Below are 17643 nucleotides of genomic sequence, written 5' to 3' on the forward strand. Positions count from 1 at the left end.
AAAAATGAAGACTGGGGGACGGGTGGGAGTTGCATGGATGACTTGCAAAGACACCTTCAGCATTATCAGCATTCAGTGGTTTCAGTCAGGCTTTTAAGTTAAACCTTCAGTGAAGGTGAATAAAGTGCCAAGTTCCCCAGCCTTTGGTTCTACTACTGCCTTGAGACAGTTTTCTGCAAGTCTGGGTTAACTCAGTAGCAGCATGTCTCTTTATGTTGTGATGGTTGTATCTTTTGTATGAAGGGGCTAGAATTATTTCTTTTTAATGAAAGTTTTGAATTTGCAGTATATTGGTCCATGGTCCAGATACTCTAAATTGGTTATCCCTTTATTTTTTTAATGCCCTCAATTTGTGGCAGTTCTTTTGCAGTAACTTGGTTTTGTTTCAATGAGCTATGTACAGTATCTCTGCAGCAAGTTTTCCGAGCAGCAGCCCATGAGTAGCTACCCCTATGCATGTCAGATTTGTTGGGGAGAACATGCAGTATTAATGTAACAAAGAGTGATGGGCCTTAATTAGGTATTGCAGAAATGGTTAGCAGATGATTGATTTAGTATGTCCAAGAGTGATTTTTTTTTTTTTAAATCATGTTATTTTGCCAAGTTTTAAAAGCTTGGTCATGGACATACTGGTTTGTGAAGGCTATTAGCAGGGCAAGTTTCAAAGCTGAGCCATTTTGAGAATTATTTGGGAAGAAGGGAAAAGCAGTACATTCTTTTAAAATGTGGAAAAGTGGGGATTTTTTTTCACTTTTTCAGAGTTTACACTTTCAAAACAAATAATTTTACAGCAGAGGCAAAGTATGGAAATTTCAGTCAAATAAGTGAATTTCTAAAGATCTGAACATGTACAAATGGTGGTATAATTTATCTGTAATAATTATTGCCAGGCCTCCCCAAACAGGCAGGCGTGGCCTCGCCTATACTCCAACCCCAGACCCATCCTGCCAGTTCCCCTGACTCTGTACCATGGCTCGGGCTGGCGCTGGGGCTGCACTGCCCTCCCAGTGCTCCAGGGCTGGGGCTGTGCCACCCGCCCTCCCGGCTGTCCGGGGCGAGGCTTTGGGTGGAAGGGGCAGGACTGGGCACTAGCCTCCCCCAGCCGGGTTGCTGCCCATGTTGCCAGGTGACTTCTTTAATAGCATTCATAACACTGGAGCATGTGGTAGTGCGTTCCCCATGCTATATTACTTCTATGTACTGTTTATTTAAGGTGTAGATTTTTAAAATTTTAGTGTATTTTTCAGTTTGTAGCATTGCCATCCTTAGATGTTGTTTTAGTTGAAGGCTACGGGCTACTTAACATTTTGGCTTTTTTGCTAAGGCAAAGATTGAATGGACATGGACACTAAGGCCTTGTCTACACTGGGCAGGGAGATCGATCTAAGTTAAGCAACTTCAGCTATGTGAATAGCGTAGCTGAAGTCAATGTACTTACCTCGGGGTCCACACTATGCAGTGTTGACTGGAAACTCTCTCCCATTGACTCTCCTTGGGCTTCTTGTTCCGGTGGAGTTCGGGAGTCAACGGGAGATGGATTCGCCGCCGATGCATCGATCGCTGTATGTTGAACTCCGGTAAGCGTAGACAAGCTCTTACACTTTTTTGCCAATAGGGATGTCCAGAGAAGGATTTATGCAGTGTTGTAGCCAAGTCGGTGCCAGGATAGTAGAGAGACAAGGTGGGTGAGGTAATGTCTTTTATTGGACCGACTGCAGTTCATGAGTGAGACAAGCTTTCAAGCTTACACAGAGCTCTTCTTCAAGTCTGGGAAACTTACTCTGAGTGTCACAGCTAAATACAAGATAGAACAAATTGTTTAGCTTAAGTAGTTACTACATATTTCAAGGGACCATTCAAGTGAAGTGATCCATTAACACCTCTCCAGTCATTGGGAGGAAAGCAGCCTGGTTGGTGAGGGGGTGTTGTTTGTGGGTTATAGAATGTTGTAATAAACCATAAATCCAGGGTCTCTAGTCTGTTCCTGATTTTTAGGGTCTAGCAAAATTATGAATTTAGGCTCCCAGGCTCGTTTTTTGAAAATGTTCTGATAGGTGAGATATAGAGTAATAGCTTTGTGAAAAGGAAGGATTTGCACGTTGGCAAGGCAGTGTGGGGAAGCCATGCAGCTCCTGCAGATACAGCACAGTCTTTAGGACAGCAATTCAGAATTTTTTTACAATCTCTACATTTAGTAAAATGCAAGCTGTGGAGACACTGGTAACCAGAAAAATACCATGTTATCATTGTAATTTCTGGATGCTGGTGGCCAAATTTTCAGACAGGCCTCTACCCTTGTGCATAAGCAGTCTGCATGTGCACAGAGAAACCAGGTAGTTTCCTACCTCACCAGTTTGTGCATAGCCGGTTTGTCCAGGGATGCAGATTGGGTAATGAAGCAGCCTTCTTGCAAGGGTGAAGTTTGAAGCGTGTTTGAAAATTTGGTCCTAGGAGAGCCTTTATAACAGACAGTGATTCAGGCTGATGCTTTCCTTCTGTGAGAATTGCCTGGCAGATGAGCTCAGACTCTTGTGTTACCTTTTCTTCCCTTTGTACCAGATTCTAAAGGTATAAAAGGATAGCATTCTTTTTGACTGCCAAAGATGCAGTGCGCGTTTTCTGCCCTTTGAATGTTTAAAAGGGCTTGAAATACTTACCAGATAACTACTAGCCAGTAGACTAAAGCTACTTGCCAGAAGCTGATAAAAAAGTTGATAGCTGTTGAGGGTGCACCCCTTATGGGTCCAGGGGACGCTGCTTAGAAAGTGTGAGAAGGGATAATCTGAAAACATCCTATGATAGGATTTTTAGAAGTGCTCAGCATTGGCCTTACTACTTCCACAACTTCACTGGCAGCAGAATTAGGCCAACACTTAATCACTTTTGAAATTCCACATTGAATGCTGTACTGCAGAGTTTGTTTACTTATTCAGAGACAGCAAGAGCATGTCCTATATGGGGAGGATCATGTTCTGTATCTGTCCCTGCTGGGCTCCTATATTTTATGTCATTCTTGACTTGTCTGATAAGTTCTTTTGGAGCATGTTGTCTTCATGCTGAGGTCCACAGCTCTGTTATGATTGGTATTTCAGTCTGTTTGCAGAGTAGGGGCAGAACCAGACCTGTCAGAGACTGGTAGCAAGGGAATGTTCTGCCTTCTGAAGTTCCTTCCGTTTTCTTTTTTGCCTCCCCAGCAGCAGGTGGCTCAACCGGATTCCCTGGATGTAGAGCTTTTCTGAGGAAAATTACAAAATTTATTTCAAATGTTCAGACTAACAATTTGGTTCATTACACCAGATTAGTGTCCCAGGGCTGCATTTTAATTTTTGGGAGCTTCCCCTGAACTCCCCATACCCTTCTGAGGTTTTTCCAGCATCTATAGGGATATCTATAGCTTTAATCAAATGTGGTCACAGGACACTGTCCAGAGGTCATACCTTATGGAGCTACGCAAGAATTACAGAAACAATTTTATCTGGTTTCTAGTCTCAGCAACCCATGCAAAGCTATCACATGAATTCAGTCATCAGTCATGCACATCTGGTGATGGATTACAGCCTGCTCCTCATCCTATTTTTAGCCTCAGAGAATCAAGGAGAAGCAAAGCAGGGCCCTGTCTGAAGCATCTAGAGGAGGTTTGTTTTCAGAGCATTCCCATTTTACCATGTTCAGACAATTCTTATCTTTTCCTAACTTGGATCATTTTCATTTGGTGTTTCAATGTGCTCCCTACAGACTCTCTCCAGAATCATGGTATCAATAATACTGGATTTAGGGAAGAAGGAAATTTGCGTATCTTTTTCTAGACAATTTTTCTGATGAGGGATCTGTACCAAGAGAAAGCTGAAGCAAACACACCGAGTGATACGGTTCCTGGAGTATCTTGGATTCAGGACAAACACACACATATGGTAGCAAGGAAGTCAGTCATTGACTGGGGATGAGGATAAATACTGTCAAGTACAAGATTTCATCTTAGAAGAATAACAGAAGATGGCCATAATGGACAGCAAGTAGTATCAGAAACAAAAATCCAATTCTTATTGGAGCCTATTATGAATTCTGAACTCATTCACAGGCATGCTTCTATGCTCTAAAGTGTATATGATACCTGGAATTACTAAATAGATATCTCCTCTGCCTCTTACCCAATCTTACCTGTTTTCAGAGATCTAGCTCCAGTTGTATATTCTCTGCTTTTTTGTTTGTTTGTAGATTCTCCTGATTCTTTTCAGGGAAGGTTCCAGAAAGAGAGAATACAGCATCCACCAGGTAGAACACAGTGATTAATTGAGGTCTCAGAGCACTGTTCCTTCCATAGATAACAGACTTGGTCTGTTAAACATCAAAGTCCAGTCCTTAGGAGCACTGACAGTTTCAGGGCAGGGTAGTCATGTCTCCTATAGAATATCGAGGTCTGATAGACTGCCACATAGTCCTCAATACATAATTTCACCAAATTCTGCATATTGGTCATCCAGTCTTAGTGAATGCCATTTCCTTAGTTTTGGCAGAAGTCTTTTCCATGCTTACTGCCCAGTGGAAGATGGAGGATATAATATATGCACTACCTCATTTTGGATATCCATATTAAAACGATTGCCCTGCTTCTTACCCTGGTGGCACATAGCTATAAAAATCCCATTGTAAGAGCTCTGTGGACCTTGGAATGAAGAATAGAAAAATTATCTGTGATTACATGGAAATTTATTTTCTTAGGGTAACAAGGTCCCCAGATCTGGCCCATCCTGCACACAAATGGATCATACAGAATAGAGATGGCAATGGACATCCAAAGATTTGGGTTTGTTGTTAAGTGCAATTTACCATCCTTTGTAGTAGGAGAAACCTTTATGCTTTTTTCTGAAAATATAGTTAACACAACCTACTATTTAGGAAGGTAGATTTACATAAGAACAGCCATATTGGGGCAGACCAATGGTCCCATCTATCCTAGCATCCTGTCATTTGACAGTGGCCAGTGCCAGGTGCTTCAGAGGAAATGAACAGGACAGGCAATCTTGAGTGATCCATTCCGTCGTCCAGTCCCAGCTCCTGGCAGTCAGAGGCTAGGGACACGCAGATCATGGGGTTGCATCCCTGACCATCTTGGCTAATAGCCATTGATGGACCTATCCTCTATGAATGTATCTAGAACAGTGTTATAGTTTTGGCCTTCACTACATTCTCTTGCAACGAGTTCCACAGGTTGATTGTGCGTTGTGTGAAGAAATATTTCCTTTGTTTTAAACCTGCTGCCAGTTAATTTCATGGGGGGTGGGGAGGGGAGTCTGGTTATTGTGTTATGTGGAGTAAATAATACTTATTCACTTTCTCCAAGCCAGTCATGATATTATAGCCCTCTATCATATCTCCCCTTAGTCGTCTCTTTTCTGAAAAGCTGAAAAGTTCCAGTCTTTTTAATCACTCCTCATACAGAAGCTTTTCCATACCCTTAATCATTGTTGTTGCCCTTCTCTGTATCTTTTCCAATTCTATTGTATCTTTTTTGAGATGGGGTGACCAGAACTGAAATTGAATTATCCTGGCTGTAGAAGTTATCTCAGTGGGAGGGAACTTATGGGAGCAGGGCATTCCACTGGTGCCAGCATCTGACAAATCTGGTTCTGTCCCCAACCTGCAAGCAGGCTGACATACACATTGTAATGGATCTGCTGTTCTTATTACTCAAAGAAAAGAAATATTCAGGTAAGCACAGATCACTTTTCCTATTTTACCATCCTGAAAAGAGGGGCAATTATACTTTCTCCTACTAGCAACCGAAGAGGCAGTGGGAGGAGTTTCTCTCTTTCTTACTGCTCTGACAGATGGTAGGAGATAGTCTGCACTCTTCTCCTTCTTTGCTACTGGCAAATAAATGGGAGCTTTACAGTTCTTTCTTTCTCTTTCGTTCTTTCGTCTTCCACTCCCACTTTTCACACCTTTGTTCTGCTTCTTGTAATTTTTCTTAGAGGCAGAATGAAAAGGATCGGTTTCACTCTTGCTCGGTATACAAGTGAGATTTCCATTGAAACTCGAACTCTTGAGCTATTGCTGCTGAGTATGCTATGAGCAGCTGCTAATGCAGGGAATAGACCTCCACCAAGTAGCAGAGGACTGAACCTCTGCCTTATATTATATGTTTGTAAGCAGTATTAAAGTGAAACGTATAAAAACTTTTCATTAATCTTATTGCTGTTTGAACACTATCTGTAACAGCAGTAAAACTGGTTATATTCTTGTAAATTTTAGTGTGCTGTGGAAGTCATTGACAGCTTTCCACTTGCTATGTACGGTCTTTCTTCAGTCTCTGTGGTTTAGCTATTATTTACAAGGTGCCGTATATGTTCATGGCACTCTATGGTAATGTAGGAATTAAAGGTGTAATCATAGAGGTTTTTGCATTTTGTGATGTCAGTTACAGTATAAGTGTGTGTGTATTTATATCTATATCAGCTGTATAAAATAATGTCTCAACAATGTGTGTTTTTTCTTAAACATATTAATAACACTATGCAAATTTTAACCACAACATGCATGTTTATGTCCTGTGTATTCTGGGGTGCTGATTTAATTTTGAAGAATTTTCCTTCTGACGCCTGGCAGTTTCCAGCATTCTCTAATCAGTATTTTCAATCAGAAACCAAGGCCAGGCAAAAGCTCTCCTGTGTATATTAAAGGGGGAAAAAAGTGAAGCTATGGAGGCGTATGAGAGTACTACATAAAATGACTGTAAATGTTTGTTATCCTCAAAGTTCTGCTGAACGTTGTAAATATTTGAAGAAGAGCTCTTTCAGACAACCTGTTACAGGTTTAGCTAATAGAAATGTACAATAATGAGCATGCTATCGCCATCTTTGAATACGTTTTTTTTTGTTTTGTTTTTAGTGTAGTACTATTAAGCTGTGGTCAGATGAGGAAAGTTATACCTTTCTGGTGAAAGTTCTTATAAGTTTCACTTTGATATCGCTAAAAAAGAAAAAAGAGCTAAGGCAGAATCCTCTGCTGCTTGGATGAAGTGTGATGATGCAGTCTCTGGCTTAGCAGCTGCTCATAGCATATTGAGCAGCAGTAGCTCAGTGAATAACTTCCAAGTGTCTCATTAGTTTCACTGGTGCCCTCAACTGTACAGAGAACAGGAGTATATCAGCAAGAAGTATACACACGCTTTCTGTATAAATTGTGAAGTACAAATAGATTTTTAATTAGATTTTGTTGGACTTTTTACAAAAAGAGCACCATTTCACTGCTGTTTCAACTACTCCGAAAAGACAATGAAATCCAAAAGGCGAAATCTTAGTATTGTTTATAATATTTGATTCCCTTTCCCTTCCAAAACACTTGGTGGGGGCGGAGAAACAAAACTAAGTCAAAATTAAGGTCCTTATTCTGTACATGCTTAACTCGACGCATACGAATGGTCCCAGTGAGTGTGTTAGTGTTATGTTCAGGAGCTAAATCCTAAAACAAGCAGGAACAAAATATCAAAAAGTCAAGCAGAGTTATGTGATTGTGATCCTCCAGTATGGAGGGCTCCTGGTTATAAAGACAAGATACATGTCTGAAAAATAAGTTGATGGTTTAATGTCTTTGTTGTTTTTCTTTTAGTGGGATAGAATGTGCTGAGAGAGCTGTCCAGGAGGAGTACCATTTGCGCCCCCACAGTAGTTCGAAGTAATCTGTATCAGTTTGACTAGAAACTTTTGAATTTTCACTGAAACTTACAACTTGAAGAAAAAAAACTCTCACTTTGAAGGACTAGCTTTTTTTTGTTTGTTTATTGGTTTGGCTTTTTTAATGATAAAATCTATGCAAAGTGCTGTGCATGATGTCATTAATTCTCTTCTGAAACCCCTAAAGAAATTTCCATTTTGGTTTTGTTATGTCCTTGACATCTGTTACCCAGGGTGAATGGTTTCTCTCCAGAATCATGTCAGATTTTTTTTGGAGTCACTGCTTGTCTCTCTCAGGTGAGAATATAACGATTTTAAAGAAATATAACTTAGAATAATTACAATACATTTGTATACTTTTGTATTCTGATTCTTGTTTTCCTTATCTTTCTATATGTACCATGACTTTTCTTCTTTGGTGTACAATAGGTGAACTGCTACCTGAGCAGCATATGACTAAATACTTAATTGGATATCAGACATGGGGATCCAAGAATCATTCAACACTTAGCATAAAAGGGGAATGATTTATATGGCATTTAGCAATAAAGAGAAACTATAGTATGCAGAGAGCAGCATGTAGGAATTGAGTGTCTTTTACTTGTAAATTTTTTACAACTTCTTATTTCTGGGTTGTTTTTGTTTTGCTTGTTATCCATGCACTAAGCAGAATAACTGATCACTATGATTATACCTATTCTTCTGTGCACTAACACTTTACTGGAAGTGCCACATCTAAAATTTGAGACAGGCTAGGCTAGAGTCTGGGAAAGATGTATTCATTTGATTAACTCTGAACACTGTGAGCATTCCTATTGAAATCAGTGTGTGAACAGGTGCAGTCACCTTTATAGGGTGGTGCCCTATGGTTTTATATTGCTGGTGCTTTCAGGAAAATGTTAATTTTCTGTTGCATATGAATGATTGTCCAGGTTTACCTGGCATGTCAGGTAGAATAGAGCGTAATCTGTTAGAGGCAACAGGCACTTCTGATTGTCTTCTTGTGTTGTTATATGTGGTCTCCTGGTCTTAATTCTATTTTACTTTGTTAGTGCCTTTCTCTGTAACAGACGTTAATACTTCAAATGAACTTATCCTCATCCTTAAAAATCTGAAGAATGTTGAAATTGGAATTTGTTTAAGGCTGTGGGTGTCTTGGTCATTACAATTACATAAAATGCCTAGGAATTAGGTAGCCATTGCCTTGGATAAACTACAGATTTTTGGTTGTTATTCAATAATGACATTCCCTAGGTTGGAGAATGCTGATACAATAAAAAGGACTGCTTTATGGACTTTACTTGCAAGAGGTTTTTTTTCAAGTAGCTAGTTTTGTAAGGTAATGGTTGAAGCTAAATGAACAGGCTGTCTTGAATGAATCTACAAAACCTGATATTTGCATTTTAGTACTATAGTTGTTACTTGCTCCTTCTCCCCCCAAAATAATACCTTAATTTCAGGTTAGCAAAAGTGAGGAACATCTCTAAAGTTTCTTTTCATTATATGGGTTCAGGAATTGTCCTTCAGTGTTTTGTGTAAACTTTAATACTAATCCTTTATTTAAAAATGGTAGGAAGTAGAACATAATTCAAATTGCTAAACAATATTTTACAAGCTATAATAATGCTCTTCAAGCAAAAGTATTGTTGCATAGATCTAAAAGGTTTATTTTTAACTTCCTATTAGATTTCATCTGAAGACCGAAGTGTGCTGTGGGCTTTGATTACTTTTTATGGAGGGGATTGCCAGCTGAGCCTCAATAATAAGTGTACTCATTTGGTTGTGCCTGAGCCAAAGGGGGTAAGAGTTTATGACATGTACAATCTTTCCTGGTGTAGTTCTCATTTGCTTCTGAATAATCAAACAATTTTCACCTTTCCTGAAGTTCTTTAGAGTCTCAAATTGCTTGCTGGATTTGAACAGCTGAACTGATCATGTTAATGCTTTGCAGCTAATTGTCTCATATTTATTTTTCCCTAAAGCTTTGAGTTTGATTAATTCAAAAGGTATCCCAGCTTCAATTTATGTATTTCTAATCTGATTTGTAGCTGCATACAAACTTTAGACATCAAATAGTTATTTGATAAATAACTGGCTTTACAGTTGCCTTCCTAGTTACTCATATACACTAGTCAGTAGAGCATGTGCATTAGTTAGTATATGTCCTTTATAATGACTGCGTGGCATTCCTGAAGAAAAATTACAAGGCTAGAGTAGAAATACTGTAAAACAACATATTGACTCTCTAATCTTATTACTGGAGTATCACTGAAAAAAGATTTGCAGTGCCTTCCATTTTGTTGACATTTTAGGGGTATGTGTATGGGGAGAAGAATCCAAAAGGAAACCCTAAATAACAAAATCCCCAAAGGATTTTCCTCTTGGAGGAAGATGAAGGGTTATTTTGTCCCACTAATTACTGCACCATATTTTGATGAAAAATACTGAGCATTTATACATAATTTTTAATATTCAGAGCTCTTCACAAACCCCAGCTAACCTTCAGATTAAATAAGTGGTATTGTCTTTATACAGATGGGGAAACTGAATAACAGAGGCTAAGGGATTTGCTAAAGATGGCACATGGAGACAACACCAGTACAGTGTCTTATAGTGTCCTATTAGTAATGCTCTAGTTATGGCAGTTCCAGTATAATTACTTATGTCAGGAGAAAAAAAGTCCTAGTGTGTTTGTTCTCAAACCATAATTAAATATTTTAAAAAAACCAAACCACAAAATATTCTACTTAGACATTTCTAGCTACCTGATACAGCAAGGTTTTCCTTGGTTTTTGTTTTGTTCTTTGGTAACTTAGGCACTGATCCTGCAAGTACTTCAACACATGCTTGACATTATGGATGTGAATGGTCTAAAAAAATTGTGACGTTAAGCGTGTGTCTGAAGGCTTGCTGAATTGGGGGTCTAAAATATATACTTTAAACTTGTGTAGACCTTTGTCAAGTTTGGAAATTTTTTGATTGAGAAATAAATTTTTTATAAATGTTTGCAAAGTACATAGTGTCTGTATGCAGTACATTGATTCAATTTACTACCATCCCATCAACAGTGTGATTTTTGTTTTTTTTCACAGCTATAAAATTAATCTGGGAAATCTTTGGGCCTCTTGTGGCCTGGAGTTGGGAGAAGGAAAAGGTATTCCTATTGATTGTGTGCAGGAATCTTAGTATTCCTCCCTCTCTTCCCCTCTCCCCCCTTTCCCCCCCCTCCAAAATAAATAAATAAAACTAAAACACTATATCAACCAGTACAGTTTAATAGGTTCCAGTACATACGTAGTACTGGTATCCAAAGCATACATTGAATGATTCAGAAGCCTTGAAATGACTGATATGTCTATTGTGACCCAGGAACCTCTTAGTGCCAGAGGGCATAGGGGATGCATAGGGTTTTACAGGGATCCTCTGGGTCAGATATATGCATATTAAGTTCACCTAAGGGTGGCATGTGAGGTGTCTATCAAGACGCAGTAACCCAGTGGTCGCCATGATCATTTTGAAATGTATGTAAGTATAGTATTTAAGGAGTTATTTCTCTGTACTGGAAATTATGTTCTCAAAGCCTTGGAGTTAAGGCAGGAAACCAAAAGGTGACTTGTCTTAAACAGGTTCCTTTCAAGAAGTAGCAGACACTTATTTGTCTATCTGGTCATTATATATTGTGTGTCTTATAATGGAAGCCTATTTACATATGGAGCCAGATGCTAATTAAATGATTGCAAAGCCCACAAGAGAGGGAGACCCCAAGAAAAAACAGTCAGCAGGGAATGTCTTGTGTATGAATAAGAACAAAGACTATTGTAATATGTCTAAGGCAGTGGTTCTCAATTTGCGGCCCATGGTCAGCTTGCGGCCTGATCAGCACACAGCAGCAGCCCATGTGACATCCTCAGGGCCATGCGGGTAGTATTGGATGCAGCCCATATAACATATTGTGGGCCACATTTGCGGGCCACAGTAGTAACTAGGTTGAGAACCACTGGTCTAAGGGTACCAAGAAACACCCAGCATCCTTCACCAAGGAGACAAGCTGACAGTATGGCTTGTCTCATGAAAAAGGGATCACAGCCTTCCTGGATGAAAAATGCTAGAAGGGCTTTGGGGGTGAACTTCTGCTCTATAAGACATGAAGTATTTATAGGTTCTAGAATGCATGTTAGGACTCTTTTATATGTAACCATTTGTTTCCAGTACTTCTACTTGCTATCACTTGAATCTCTATTCTTTTGGTAAATAAAACTGTTGCTTTTATTTATTTATAAACTTGTTTGAGTGCTGTATGTTAAGTGGAGTGGTGATCTAAGTTGTAACTGAGAAGCTGGGATATACTGCTTCTTTGAGAGAAATGAATCCCTGAATACTGCAAATGGCCTATTGAGCAGAGGCTAGACACTCCAGGGAGATGCTTGGAAGGCTCAGGAGTTGCCTATCTCTAACACGGGGGTGGGCAAACTTTTTGGCCCGAGGGCCACATCTGGGTATAGAAATTGTATGGCAGGCCATGAATGCTCATGAAAACTGGGGGTTGGGGTGCCGGAGGGGGTGAGGGCTCTGGGGTGGGGCTGAGGATGAGGGGTTGGGGGTGCAGGAGGGTGCTCTGGGCTGAGACTGAGGGGTTGGGAGGGCGATCAGGGGTGGGGCAGTGGATTGGGGCACGGGAGGGGGTCAGGGATGTAAGCTGTAGGGTGCGCTTACCTCAAGCAGCTCCCAGAAGCTGTGGCATGTCCCCCCTCTGGCTTCTACACAGAGGCGCAGCCAGGCTGCTCTGCGCGCTGCCACGTCCGCAGGTGACCCCCTGTAGCTCCCATTGGCCGTGGTTCCCGGCCAGTGGGAGTTGCGGGTTGGCACTTGGGCTGGGCCAGTGTGTAGAGCCTCCTGGCTGCCCCTATGCTTAGGAGCCGGAGGGGGGACCTGCTGTTGCTTCTGGGAGCCGCGTGGAGCAAGGCAAGCCCCTGACCCCGCTCCTCAGCAGGAGCTCGACGGCCAGATTAAAACATCCGGAGGGCCGTAATTTGTCCACCCCTTCTCTAACATGTAGAGAGAGAGGGGCCTGCATAGGCTTAGAGGAGAGCTTGTGTTGCCTGTGGCTGGTTGAGTCAGGAAGCTGACCCATGGCAGGCATAGACAAGGCTTCTGACCCTAAGGGCAGGGGGTAGTGAAGTGTCTCACAATCCTGGTTACCCCCAGGAAGTATCACATCTACACTGTAATATCTAAGCACCAGAAACTGAGTGGAAGATTTGATGTATTTGCATTTACTTGCAAATAAACTGTCTTGTATTAAAAATGTTAGGTGCGTTTAACAAGTTTATTTTAGATTAAGCAAAATAAGTATTCCCTTCAGTGCCTAATACAAATATTTATTGAACAGTTCATTTGAGGATCATCGGTGCAGTAGTGAGTGAAATTAATTTGTCCCATTGTTATGTTTTCTTCAGTGTTCAGATATAACTACATTATTTTTAGTTATAAGTTTTACAGGTTACCTGCTTTTTGCTCACATTAAAAAATCTCCAGGTTCCTTGACACAGACTGTCAAAGTAGGCTTCTAAAATTTGTCCACAATCTTATTAGCTCCCTCCAGTAGATCATCTGAATAGTCAGAAGAATGATAATATTCTGTGTCTGGTAAATTTGTGTAGTATGTATCTGGTGCTTAGCCATAAGGACCTAAACCCATTCAGAAACTCATCTTCCTTATTGATACCCTCCTTACCTTATATGAGCACTGAAAGCAAATTTTCCTTCTGAAAAAATTGTTTTCTTGTTGTTTTGTGGTAGGGGACCTGAGCATGTTTGTCAGAATCTGAGAGGGGGTGGAAAGTGGGACGGGTTTTCACCTTGCATGTCATATGATCCCCTTTTTTTCTTTAATTCTTTCCCCTTTCTCTTCCTGTCTAATGCCACACATGCAGTATACTCCTGCTGCTGCTAGAGGATTCATCTTAACACAGTGGAGTCGCATCATACGCGCATTTAACTTACGTGAATTCAACTATATGCATTCGGCAAAAAAAAAAGAAAAATAACAATAACTCGTGGCGGTGGAGTACTGTACAGGAGTTGACAGGAGAGCGCTCGGGAATCGATTTATAAATTTTTTGTATTTTTTGTACAACATGGCCCCTAAACGCAAGCCAACTACTTCATCTGGTGCCCAACCTCAGAAACAGTGATCTGTTCCAACGCTGGAGGAAAAACTGGCTGTGTTGGACTTATCGAGAGACGGTATGTCGGTCTCTGTAGCGCGTAAATATGTCCGCAACGAACGTAGCATCTGTGCCATCAAGATTCGAGAGAGAGAAATTCATCAAGCTGTGGCATCAAGTACTCCAGTAACTGCTAAGGTGACGAGCCAAGTGCATGGTAAGACTTTAGTAAAGACTGAAAAGGCATTAAACTTATGGCTGGAAGACATGAACCATAAATGTGTGCCTATCGATGGCAACACATTGTGAGAAAAGGCTCTTAGCCTCTACGCACTGTTCAAACCTCCCGCCGAAGAGGGAGAGCCTTCTGATGAGAAGGAATTCAAAGCCAGCCAAGGTTGGCTTAACAGTTTTAGGAACCGCTTCAACCTCAGAAACGTTCAGACTACTGGAGAAGCTGCATCTGCCAATGAAGAGGCAGCAAAAGTCTACCCCAACAATTAAAGAAAATCATAGAAGAAAAGGGCTATCTTCCGGAATAAGTTTTAATGTTGACGAGACTGGGCTCTTCTGGGGAAAAAAAATGCCCAACCTCACTTACACTTCAAAATCAGAAAGACAAGCCCCTGGCTTCAAAGCAGCTAAAGACCATGTGACTGTGTTGTTAAGTGGCAGTGCGGCTGGGCATTTAATAAAGCCGGGCTTGCTCTACAGGGCTGCAAATCCCCGTGCCCTAAAAGGCAGGAACAAAAATCTCCTGCCTGTGTTCTGGTAATCAAATAAAAAGGCTTGGGTGACAACAGCATTATTTCTGGATTGGTTCCAGAGGTCAAGCGGTACCTCGAAGAGAAAGGACTTGACTTTAAAGTGTTGCTGATCATAGACAAAACTTCTGGCCATCCAGAGGCACTCCGATTTGCGCATAACGACATTGAAGTAGTCTTTCTCACTTTTTTATTCTTTCATTCTTCTATCTCTCTCTGTTTTTGACTATATGCGATTTTCGCCTTACGTGCTGATTTTAGAACCTAACCCCCGCGTAAGATGCGACTCCACTGTATGGTACACAGTAGTCATTTCTCAGTTTTCCTTCCATCTGCTTACCTGCCACATTAACTTTTTCATCAAATGGTGCAGAAAAAACTAATAGTGTTCCTAGACTTTGGTTTTTGCTCTGGCACGATGATATGCTATTAGTAAAGCAGCCATTGTGTTTGTTCACAGGAGAATTTAGCTGCTCTCCCCTTCCCCTTCCTTGGGCTATAGGGCTTCTTCGTTATTTTTGGTCTTCTATCACAGAAAAATATCTTGGGTATTTTTTCCACACTTTTTTGACGGTGCATTTATTCCTGTGGAGGAGGTCAGCTGTTTGATATGTTTGACTCCCTTATTCTGGTACAGAAGTTTGAAACTCCTTTCCTGACCTAATCTCCCCTCTTCCTTAAGCACCCCTTCTGAAGACACACTTCTTTTATTAAACCTACAAATCCCCTCTCCTCAATCATAACAAAACTGATTTTTTGATGTGGATGTGGAGCCCTGTTGACTTCACTGGGGCTTTCCACAGTCACAGTGGTCTGCGTATGTGCTATGTATTGGGGTATCTAAGCCCTACATTCTGCCCTAAAAAGCTTATAAACACTATGTTTTATGTTTTGAGCTCGATGCATATTGTGACGGGGGGTCAGGCCAGATGGCTACAGGAGAGGAATAGAAGGCAGATATATTAGCCCCAGGTTAAGTAGGTCCCTTTCCCCCGGTAAGCTAACAGGGAAGGTTCCAGAACAATCAGGAACCTTCCGGAGACCATTAAGACAGACAGGCTGATTAGAACACCTGCAGCCAATCAAGAAGCTGCTAGAATCAATTAAGGCAGGCTAATCGGGACACCTGGGTTTAAAAAGGAGCTCACTTCAGTTTGTGGTGCGCGTGTAAGGAGCTGGGAGCAAGAGGCACTAGGAGCTAAGAGTGAGAATGCATACTGTTGGAGGACTGAAGAGTACAAGCATTATCGGACACCAGGAGGAAGGTCCTATGGTGAGGATAAAGAATGTGTTGGGAGGAGGTCATGGGGAAGTAGCCCAGGGAGTTGTAGCTGTCGCACAGCTGTTCCAGGAGGCACTCTAGACAGCTGCATTCCATAGGGCCCTGGGCTGGAACCCGGAGTAGAGGGCGGGCCCGGGTTCCCCCCAAACCTCCCAACTCCTGGTCAGACACAGGAGGAGTCAACCTGGACCGTGGGTTCACAAAAATGGCCAAACTGAGGGCTGCCGTGAAGCTCCAAGGCGAGCAAATCCTCCAATAAGCGCAAGACCCACCAAGATAGAGGAGGAACTTTGTCACAACTGGTGTCAGAAATGGGATTTGGTGTGCACAGCACAGCGGAAGAAGGAGGATGTTGGGGGGTGGGGGGGAGAGGGATTTTTTTTTCACCACAATGGAGGATGTAGTGCAGGCACTGATGCAAGCCACGGCTGCCCAGCAGGAGGCTACCTGTGTCCAGGCAGCCGTCCAACAGGAGGCTGTGCAGCTGCAGCAAGAGACTAATCGCCTGCTGATGGACCAGGCTGCTCAAGACTGGGCTATGTTGCAGGAACTGGTAAACCAGGTAAAGGCCCTTACAGAGCTGAACCCCCACGGCCATGATGGGACGCAGATCATGCAGGCCAGCAATTTGCTGCAGAAAATGACACGGGAGGATGATGTAGAGGCATACCTCCTGGCCTTTGAGAGGACAGCCCTGCGGGAGGCTTGGCCCCAAGAACAGTGGTCTCGCATCCTCGCTCCATTCCTGTGTGGGGAGGCCCAGAAGGCCTACTATGATTTGCCTGAAGAGGCTGCAGCAGACTACCCCCAGCTGAAAGCAGAAATCCTGGCCAGATCTGGGGTAACGACCGCAGTGCGGGCCCAGCGATATCATGAGTGGAGCTACCAGGAAAACAAAACCCCATGGTCCCAATTATATGACCTCATCCATCTCGCACGAAAGTGGTTACGAACTGAGTCACAGAGTCCAGAGAAGGTAGTAGAGGTTCTTGTCATCGACGGGTACATGAGAGGACTACCGCCAGACCTTCGTGCCTGGGTAAGCCAGAACAAACCTTCCACCTACGAAGAGGTTGTCACGCTGGTAGAAAGGCGAAGGACGGTGAGGGAGCTGACCCGACCAGTTAAGGAAGAAGCATGCTGGGTTAAACTAGCAGTGCCAAGCCCTAGAGCTCAGGTGACTGGGTCACCAGGAGAGCCCAGGGGGAAAAAGAGAAGGGCTGAAGGCCCACCAGAAGCCACAAAGAGTCGGAGCACTGAGGGGGAAGAGGATCGTGATGTTAGACTGCCCAAACCAAGAGACCGGGGAATGCCTAGGGGCTCCATACAGATGTTACACCTGCGGGGAGTGGGGACACATAGCTGCACAGTGTCCCAATGCCAAGGAGCCTATGCAGTGTAACCTGGGGAACTGGGCAGACCCATGCACCTTAATCCTCCTTGTGGGGGTCTCACTAACCCCACATATGTACACCAGACCAGTAAAGCTAAATGGGGTAGAGACCACAGCACTAGTTGATTCGGGGAGTACTATCACGCTTGTCTCGGGGAACCTCGTGAAGCGTAGTCAACTGCTGTGGGCTAAGCGTACAGGGATAACATGCGTCCATGGGACAGTTGGTTATTACCCCACTATCCCAGTAAAAATCGAGATTCAGGGGAACACTGCTGAGGTAGCAGCAGGTGTAGTCCCTAAACTCCCATACCCGGTGCTCATAGGGAGGGACTTCCCAGGGTTTGAAGACTTACTCCCGGTC

At 42.4% G+C, this 17643-nt stretch overlaps 1 protein-coding gene across 5 annotated transcripts in view; it reads left to right on the forward strand.

Moving 5' to 3' along the window:
* PAXIP1 (PAX interacting protein 1) overlaps window positions 1-17643 on the forward strand; it is a 94647-nt gene that overhangs the window by 13995 nt on the left and 63009 nt on the right. For all 5 annotated transcript variants that reach the window (XM_073334579.1, XM_073334575.1, XM_073334576.1 and 2 more), the window contains exons 4-5: window positions 7907-7970; window positions 9360-9473. In XM_073334579.1, coding sequence (XP_073190680.1) covers window positions 7907-7970; window positions 9360-9473 — 178 coding nt within the window. The remainder of the gene's footprint in view (window positions 1-7906; window positions 7971-9359; window positions 9474-17643) is intronic.

This window comes from Lepidochelys kempii, chromosome 2 (genome assembly GCF_965140265.1).
Source record: "Lepidochelys kempii isolate rLepKem1 chromosome 2, rLepKem1.hap2, whole genome shotgun sequence".
Taxonomy (NCBI): domain Eukaryota; kingdom Metazoa; phylum Chordata; order Testudines; family Cheloniidae; genus Lepidochelys; species Lepidochelys kempii.